Genomic DNA, 9,218 nt, shown 5'->3' with positions numbered 1-9,218 from the left:
AATATCTGAACATGAACAAGATTAATTTTAATGACCTTTATTTATTCTTCAAAATAAGAAATTTTAACAGAGAAAAGTACATACCTAAATCCTCTACAAACAATTTCACAGAAATTATCCCTTCTTCAAAACCTGTCTGTATTACTGTATAAGTCTAACACTCTTTATAATTTGGCACCCTCTACTGTAAGTATTTTGAATAAACCTCTGCTATTTTAAACTACTCATTAAGTTTGAAATAAAGAGACAAACTGCAGAATATTAGACCACCCTCTCTCTTCACATTTCTTTTCAATCTTAAGACTGGCAAAGAAGCATTTTTAAAATGTATCATGTGCATGTGCCTTCAATTATCCACTCTCGCCGTTCTCCTGGTTTCTTCATAGATTCATATTTTACCCATTAAGTTGAATCAACTTGGCAATGCCCTTAAGAGAATCTTGTTCATCAAACTCCAGCGCTCACATCAAACACAGTGTGGCAGGCCCATGTTCCCCTGAGCATCGACTGGGGCAGAGAAATGGCCACCACACACACTAAGCCTGCCAAAAACAACAGCAGGGTCCTCTGTGCTCCTCTTTTATCCTTGAGATGGTCTTTTAATAGGAATGTTCCACATGCCCCGTTTGGAGTGGAAATAGTGGTAAAAGTTCCTCAGTCGCAGTCTTTCTACCTCTAGTCCGTTCTGCAGAACCCTATGAGAAGATGTGACAGAGGAAGAGAAAAAACACAGTAGTTACACCAACACTAGAACTAAGACTTGACTGGTTTGATATAAAATTTCACATTCTCGTAGTTAAGCCGCACAGTTTGTTAATGCATTAGCTAATGTTATGTGATGGAACATTATCATACAGTGTTACCAGAACAAACTGGCATTAGCAATGGAATTAATTACCTGTCCAGCAGCTCCCAGTCCTCTCCTCCCCAGCGGTCTTTAAACTCCTCAGTGTTCATTCCACCAATTTTATCAAAATCAGACTTATAAATTCCAAACAAGCCAAAGCCATTCACTTCCCAAAAGCCTGTGTGAGAAAATCAGACCTCAGATAAATGTACACAAACAATGGAGATCTTCCAGTTCATTAAAAAAGCATTCTAAACCAATTTAGCAATTTAGTTTCATGCCAATTTTATGCCAATGTGCATAACATAGAAGCAATTTTATAAGTCAATTCATGTGCAATACCCTAACCGAGGGAAATCACTTCCAAAATGCCAGAGGATGCATACAATATATTGACCAAGCAAAATAAATATGCAAATTAGTTTTAGACTAAAATGTGTCTGACAACGGCAAATAAGAAAATAAATTACATTTGCCTCTTTCTGTATAAAATAACCAATTACAATCTGATGTAACCTTTTTCAAACAATCATTCCACTCATCCACTCTTCTCATGTCACAAATCAATCCTGCTTGTGGTAAAATACAACTGGTGAATAAATAAAATGCAGAGATTTTCAATGAATAAATTTGCTATAACAGTTAATTTTTACATACACTTCTGTACAAACCTTTTTAATTACTATGAACTTAAGTGTTTGTAATAAACATACTATATTATTATTCACCAAAGTCCATTAGAGTGAAAAAGTAAGAAGTAAACTGCAAGACATTATATCTAAAGACAGTAATATGACTCTGTTTAAAACAAACAGGATATGTAAGAAATAGAATCAGACACATTATGCACAACTGGTGTTTAGGCATATGTGTTTATATGTACCTAGCAGCTGTCTCTATAAGTGTCTGTGTATATGTTTTACCATCAGGCTCCAGAGGTGTGCTCCCACAGTCCAGTCTCATGACGATGGGTGCGAAGGCCAGTCTGCCTTCCACACAGTGCTTCCTAATAGTCTCCAGGATATTGTGAGGGAAGTGGATATGAAGGTCACACAGGAACACTATGCTGTGACTGTCCTGGAAATGATGTTACACCATCACCAGTGTTGCTTTGTGCAACCAATTTTCTTGGAGAAAATGTGTAAATATTACTTATAAATTAAAGTTGTTTTGAATAAATTTTCAAATGCCGAAAAAAATCCCACAACACCTTTTAGACAAGCTTCCATTCTGGGAAAGAGAGCTCTTTAATCATCTATAAAAGCGCATTATTTTCCAAACTTTCAAATATTGTTCCCAAACATAGATCACCCCAGGTATCGTACATATTTATAATAGAAAAGGCCTGTTTAAAATCTTCTCACCTCTATGGTGTCTACACCCATCTGTAAACCAGACGATCTCTCGAAGTTCCCTTCACGTCTCAGATACTTGTACCTACACAAAGAGCCAAGAACAAAAAAAAAAACAAACAGAAAAAAAGATTGTTTTTCTCAGTTCCAAACGGTATGTGAGCCCAAAACAGGACTCGCATGAGGAATCCTCCTGAGAAGATCTATGCAGGGACTGAGGAAAGACACAAGAACTCAGTACTCACCTGGGCACAGTGCTCTCCTTCAGTGCCTGCTCCACATCCATGTCATCGCTCTGGAAGTCTACAATGATCACGCTGAAATTCTCATCCTTGGTCTCATGGTGCAGGAGCTCCATATCTGAGATAAACTGCTGCACCCAGCGAGCCTGGTTCTTTACTGTCACAGAAGACAGCTCAGATGAGTGGCTATGAGACTGCAGTTTGCCAAGCTATTCATAAATGAAACTAGTTATATTGCGCTCCTAAAATGGCCCGTGTCTGGCTTTGTTTTCAAATTGACATGCTCTCTACAGTCCTTATACATTTATGTAGACTTATTGGCATTGCTTTGATAAATATGCATAAACAGGAGCTCATATTAGTTTTAAATACCTGGTACTACGAAGTGTACCATCACGTCATGTCTCCATTCTAACATGGTTGGCTGGCAGAGCAGGGGTTTGGCCCAGCTGGTGCTCCAGGGTGTGGTGCTGTGTGTTTGGGGACTGGAGCCACTGGGCGGTGGGTTTTTGGAGGGTGTATGGTGGGATGAGGTTAAAGTTCCCTCTCTGCTCTCAATTCCCTCCTCATATCGACTGCGGTGCAACAGCAGATAGATGTAGTCAGATAGGCGCACCACTCTTTTCCCTCCCTCCATCAACAACAGCTCCATTAAATAACGGTTGCCCCTGGCTGAGTCTCTCCTCTTCTCTACATTTACAATCCGGACCAGAGTGTAAATCCTGATAGAGAGGTGAAGAAGAAACAGTGAGGAAAAATGAGAACAGTTGCTGTAAATAGAGTGCATTTAAATAGAGACAGTAAGGAATATACATGATAAATATAAATACACTATGTAACACCATGCATCCCGTTTAATCTAGTTGTGTGAGGAGTAATAAAGCTTTCTCATTTGTCATGATAAAACTGCATGAAGCGACCCACTGAGAGAGAAGTTTTTTTCACTAAGGTCCATATTATTAGTAAAGTAAAAAAAAAAATACTGTTAATTTTCTGTATTCTATATAATTATTCATATTAAAAAGGCTGTTTTTCCAACTGTGCCTTAAAGCATACTGCATGTAAATGCTTTCTTTATGATTTAATAATAATATTACCGTATTTTCCGGAATATAAGTCACACTTTTTTTTCATAGTTTGGCTGGACTTATAGTCAGGTGTGACTTATTTATCAAAATTAATTTGACGAACCAAGAGAAATGAACTAAGAGAAATGAACCAAGAGAAACCATTACCGTCTATAGCCGCGAGAGGGCGCTCTATGTTTTCAGGGAGAGGCTACTGAGCAACATAGAGCGCCCTCTCGCGGCTGTAGACGGTAATGTTTTCTCTTGGTTCTTGGTTCTAAATAAATGCGACTTATAGTCATAGACAGTAAAAGAAATGGACACAGCGACCCCATTGGATTCAACAGAGAAAAATGAAGTCAATTAGAAGCACGCACTTCCTGCATGTACTGCACAGACTCAAACTGAGCTTGATGACGTAGATGTCACGTGAGCAACCTGTACGTCTTCTAATCGCTGTGCCAAGAGAAATCTGAATCACCCACCGAATCTTGCAGAGAAGGCGAGCGTGAACAGGAGCAAGTTTTGGTAAGAATTCTGATTAATTATCTCCCTTGACTTTACGCCTCCACGTCCCCCCAATAGCCTCATAGACAGTAAAAGATTCTCCTCCTGTCCATACGGTAATTTCTCTACTGTTCGACAGAGAGTCGCTGGTTATGACGCAATCGTTAGCCTATTTTTTACAAAAACTGCTTCTACGGGACCATAACGTAAGATAGAAGGTAATGGAGCCTTTTATACATTTTTGTGTTTCTTTAGAAATAATGGACAAATGGAGTCTTTAAACACCTCAGATGTAAAGTAATTCACTGTCAAAGTGACGCCAAAATTAATGAGAGTCAATGGAATGCTAACAGCAGGTGGGGGTCCGCTAGCCAATGGCGAAAGTGGGTATATAATGAAATATTTATTTTTGGGTGAAATATCCCTTTAAATATCCTCATTTGCATTTTTAAATATCCTCACCCTCCATTCCTCTCATTCAGCCTCTCCATGTACTGTGAGATCACGTCAAGGACCTCGTTCTCTGCGAGCTGCAGGTTCCCCGAGACGTTACACCTCAGGTCATTCCAGTCTGACCTCAGCAGCTCAAAGTCCACAGGGTTCACGCTGAAAGTCCGCTGCCAATTTATGGCCTCCTCTGACAAGCGTGGCCTCACTTCAGTCTCCTCATAACTGTACTCTGACATCTCTCCTTCCTCAAGGCCTCTGCTCTGGGGAGCCAGGTCCGATCCCTCAGGCATCTCTGAGACCTTTGTTGGCTGCCCCTCAGGAGACCGGCTGTTCTCAGATGAGTTTAACCCAGGGTGGTCTCTCCTTTCTGAACTTGAAGGAGGCAAGCTGTCTGGATCTGATATGGAGGCTGTAGGGTCACCCTTATTATGAGTCCCAGGCTCCGTAGGCAAGGAAGGATGACTGTGTTTTAACAGGGCAGATTGGGTGGAAGTCTTAAGGCCCATTAAGGGGAAGTTCTGCCAGGTGAGAGAAGCAGCTGCTTGGGTTTTTAAGGACCTCCATTTTGAACTCAAATCCACAAGCCTCTTGCTCTTTCTAGACTGATAAAGGAACACACCAGGAAACACTTCCAAAGGAGGTTTTGGTCTGCTTACTGGAGGACGGGCTCTAGTGATGTAAATTTTATTGGTATTAGTCTCCTTTTCCACACTGGTCCCAACCACAGGTTTGCCTGCATTATCTAAAATCCGACTGGCCAAGACATAGAGAGGTGACTTCTGAGGAAGCTTAAAGAGGGATCTTCCCTTCACAGGTGGGCTAGAAGTTTCTGTCAGTTTACTCTGGTTTGGCAGTCTTGGGTCAGGCAGAAGCCATGTTAAAGTACGCCCTCTCTGAACCAGCGCAAGTGTTCGGGATTCCCCTTGCTCCTCACTCGCTCCTGTCTGTTCATTTAGAGACCCACTTTGAGGCTCTAATGCACCTGTACTACCCTTTGCCTGTCTTATTTCTGTCATTTCATCATCCACCACAAGTGAGTGTTTAAAATACCTTTCCCCTTTCATTCTTGTACTCCCTTCTCGCTCTTTTAACTGAACGTACTGCCTTCCTTGCTGAGAGATGTAGCTCTTTGAACCCCTGTCTAATCTATCAGGCTTGGAGGAAGCAGTGGACGCTGTAATTCTTGATGTCTGATAGGGTGGACTAGTCCTCTTGACTGGCCGGTTGCTGGAATTGATTGTCTCCTCTGGGTCGATGCCTTCCTCCTCCTCCAGGAAATCTGTCAGAAGAGACAAGTCCCATCAAACCAAACCCCTTTAAATAATTCATGTAATCTGAAATGAGAATTTCTTAATGACATGATTAAAGAGTCAGTGAGGCTGCAGCAGTGTTGATGGAAATCTACAGCTAATGATTATCATCTCCAGGCCTTCCATCCATGCTGTTACACACAGCATGTTGCAGCTGTCCAAATGCACACACAAGGTCCAAAATCAACTATTTGCCACATATGCCAATTTGAAGTTTTTTGACTTATAAATAATTCTTACTGGTCACCAAATTTTGCATTACTTTGCCTTACATTTATTTGCGATTTTATTTACTGTAGTGAAGGTCACTTGAAGAATGATATACACACAAACAAACACACACACACATTGTGTTTTTTCCCTAAATACAGTACATACATACATACATATATATATGAATCAGTGTAGTAGAAGGTAGTTTTGCAGTTACACTGTGCTTGTTCAATTTGACTATTTTATGCAAGACAGTATATATATATATATATAGAGAGAGAGAGAGCTATTATGTTTTCTTTTGTTTTGCTGTAAATTAATTACATAATGCACATAATGTAAATCACTGGAGACCACAGAAGGTTGTCAATACTGCAATAACAGAAAGTCAGTTAATATATATATATAAAAAAAATCTATATAAAATATTTTTTTTAATTATAATTTTAATAGTTTTCATGTCATGACTGCAGGGGAGGAAACATTTATGATGCACCTATGTACACTCTAGACCATCTCTACCATTTAATGCCTTGAAGCTTCAGAAGGACTTGTCTAGGAATGACACATCCTCACTAGGTTACACTTTATAAATGTTTTTTCACAGTTATGGTTACAAACTCTCTCTGCCTTCCTTCTTTCGCATACTGAGCGGTCGTTGACCAAAAAAAGAGAAAACAAAGAAATGCGATATTGTGATCTTTGTATGACAATCAAAACTGTATTTCACTAACAGTGTACCCTAATCCATGTAATGATCCTAATAAAGTTGGCGGCCAACTGTTTTATTTACTCCTTAAAGCCCATTTCTACTCACATTTGCCGTCTGGTTTGTGTTAATTTTGAACCCTGGGAACACATATGTCGCTTGGCTCATTACAGATGGTGAGATTTTAAAGAGAGCAAACAGCTGCTGAATTCTTATCTGTTATTAAGATCCCAGCTGAACACAGACCATCAGGTTTGGGGAAGAAAACAGGCTGGTCATCCTCGTCCTCATCCATCTTCACGTACTTGTAGAAGCCAAATCTACATGATAATTCAAAAGAATAAAAGGGCCATGGTTATCTTTTTATTTACATATTTAGTTATTGCTTAATTTCCTCTTATGATCGGTCAGGATTCATACTTTTCTAAGTAGACAGGAGATTCTCGGTAGAAGCATTTGTTCTTTTTCTCCATATGAGTAAGTCTGGTGAAGTCATTGGGATACACATAAGAAAGGTAGACCTGGTTGAGCACACATAAGAATATGAGAAAATAGGTAAAGAAAAATGGTACATGTATTTATTGAGCCAAAAGTGTATCAAATAAGACAACCAGAAGAATTAAAAACAGTGACTGTAATTGGACTGCATGAGATTTACTCTCTCTTCTCAGACTTGTGTTTAACATTGATGACCAAAAGAGGGCAATGTTTGCTCTAAGCACAGAGATATCATTTAAATAGAGCAGGTCCACTTCATCAGTGGTTCTCAACCTTTTTCATGGGGGCCACTGGCCAAGACAGTTTTCAAAACCCCATGTAGGCCAAGATATTTCTGGTAATTTGCTGCAGTTAACACAGCTGTTTATTTTCAAACTTGTTTTTATTTACAGAAACTAGGAGTGACTATATATTAAAATAAAATAAATAAAATATAAAAATAAAACAAATTTAGAATTGAATGTTATTCAAAACCACGTTCTTTATGATCAGCAAATGACATGATTTTCCAGACAGCAAAGCAGTCAGCAGTATAGTAAACCATACCTTTCAGAGCTGCATACTGTAATTAGAAAATTATATTATATATTTATTTTAGAAATTCTAAGGGCTTTAATGGAAATGGAAATTAAACTTTGTGCATTTTTCAGACTTTTTTTTTTATATAAATGTCAGGAAACACATTCATATAGGGAAATTGATATCAATAAACATCTTTATATTCAACTTGAGCTTATTTTAAAATTTGCTTATTTGCAAATTTATTTTGGTCATAACAACAAAATATTTTTTTTAAATAAACGGTCTGTATTTTAAAAATACAGAAACAACATATAACTGTTTTCACAAAAATATTAATAATAAGAAATGTTCTTAAGTAATGCTAAAAATGTAGAGCTTTGCCATAGCAGGAATAAATTACATTTGAAAATATATTCAAATAGAAAACATCATTTTAAATTGTAATACTATTTCACAATATGAAATAATGTATCAAATGCTCTAAAGTTGACCACAACTGCAAAGTTTAAAGGGGTCATAGGATGTTTTTTTTAAAGATCAGTATTTTGTGTATTTGGTGTAACAGAATATGTTGACATGCTTTAATGTTAAAAAAAACACAGTATTTTTCAAATACTGTACATTATTGTAGGTCCTCTACGCCCCGCCTCTCTCAAACACATCATTTTCTACAAAGTCCCTCCTTTGACAAGCACAGTCTACTCTGATTGGCCAACTGACCCAGTGCATTGTGATTGGCCGAACACCGCAAGCACTCGTCAGAAATATAACGCCCCTTTCCATAATCGCGAGCTTCATTTTTCAAAATAAATGTAAAGACAGCTAATAATGTCCTTAGTTTTACCATCAGTTCAAGTCTGAAAGGGGAACAGAGTCACGTGACAGACACAGTGATGAAGCTCCTATGTGTTTGCAGTTCACAAGCCACTGACGGTTAAGACCAAGTTAAGACGGTTAAGACGCTTAATACCAAGTTGACTCCACTGTGTGACCCTGTCTCTGTCTCTCTCTCTTTCTCTCTCTCTCTCTCTTAAACACACACACACACACATACACGATGTGAAAAACTTCACGTTTGAACAGTCAATAGCAAATTCTTAAACTAATAACCAAACATACTTCCAGAAGCTGATTCAGAAGCGCCAGATTGTCGTAGCAAAGTCAGAATTACCTCTTCTCCTAGATTCACGAAACAGTCATCTATAAAATGTGTTGCTGCTCTGTTGTAAGTAATCTTAAAGATTCCTAAATGCATCTACTTTTGTAAGGCCAAATAAAGTGCTTTTGCTTTCGCCTAGATACACATCATCTCCCTGACATGACTGCTTCAACACTAACTGCGGTTACTGAAACCACAACTTCTTTCTTTGCGTGAACATTTGGGTGGTATTACATAAATATTTCCACATAGTGACGTAGAGATGTGGGGGCGTGTTTTAATGAGCCATTTTAGGGGTGTGTGGCAGAGTCTTAATTTTGATAAACAATCACTTTTGTTTTC

At 38.5% G+C, this 9,218-nt stretch overlaps 1 protein-coding gene across 2 annotated transcripts in view; it reads right to left on the bottom strand.

Annotated features, from left to right (window-relative positions):
- Positions 1 to 21: 21 nt before the first annotated feature.
- The window catches only part of b4galnt4b (beta-1,4-N-acetyl-galactosaminyl transferase 4b), an 89,553-nt gene continuing 80,356 nt past the window's right edge, over positions 22 to 9,218 (bottom strand). The window contains exons 13-21 of one of the 2 annotated variants that reach the window (XM_059534688.1): positions 7,118 to 7,218; positions 6,944 to 7,017; positions 4,478 to 5,744; positions 2,814 to 3,163; positions 2,445 to 2,598; positions 2,212 to 2,284; positions 1,771 to 1,924; positions 899 to 1,025; positions 22 to 695 (exon numbers count right to left, since the gene is read on the bottom strand). In XM_059534688.1, the coding sequence (XP_059390671.1) occupies positions 581 to 695; positions 899 to 1,025; positions 1,771 to 1,924; positions 2,212 to 2,284; positions 2,445 to 2,598; positions 2,814 to 3,163; positions 4,478 to 5,744; positions 6,944 to 7,017; positions 7,118 to 7,218 (2,415 nt within the window). In that variant the 3' untranslated portion in view covers positions 22 to 580. Of the gene's footprint in view, positions 696 to 898; positions 1,026 to 1,770; positions 1,975 to 2,211; positions 2,285 to 2,444; positions 2,599 to 2,813; positions 3,164 to 4,477; positions 5,745 to 6,943; positions 7,018 to 7,117; positions 7,219 to 9,218 lie in introns of those variants that run through there. The other variant, XM_059534699.1, reaches the window with a different exon arrangement.

The sequence above is a fragment of the Carassius carassius genome, chromosome 3 (assembly GCF_963082965.1).
Source record: "Carassius carassius chromosome 3, fCarCar2.1, whole genome shotgun sequence".
Taxonomy (NCBI): Eukaryota; Metazoa; Chordata; class Actinopteri; order Cypriniformes; family Cyprinidae; genus Carassius; species Carassius carassius.
The sequence above is the reverse complement of the archived record's forward strand: the minus strand, read 5'-3'. Positions and strand labels throughout refer to the sequence as shown.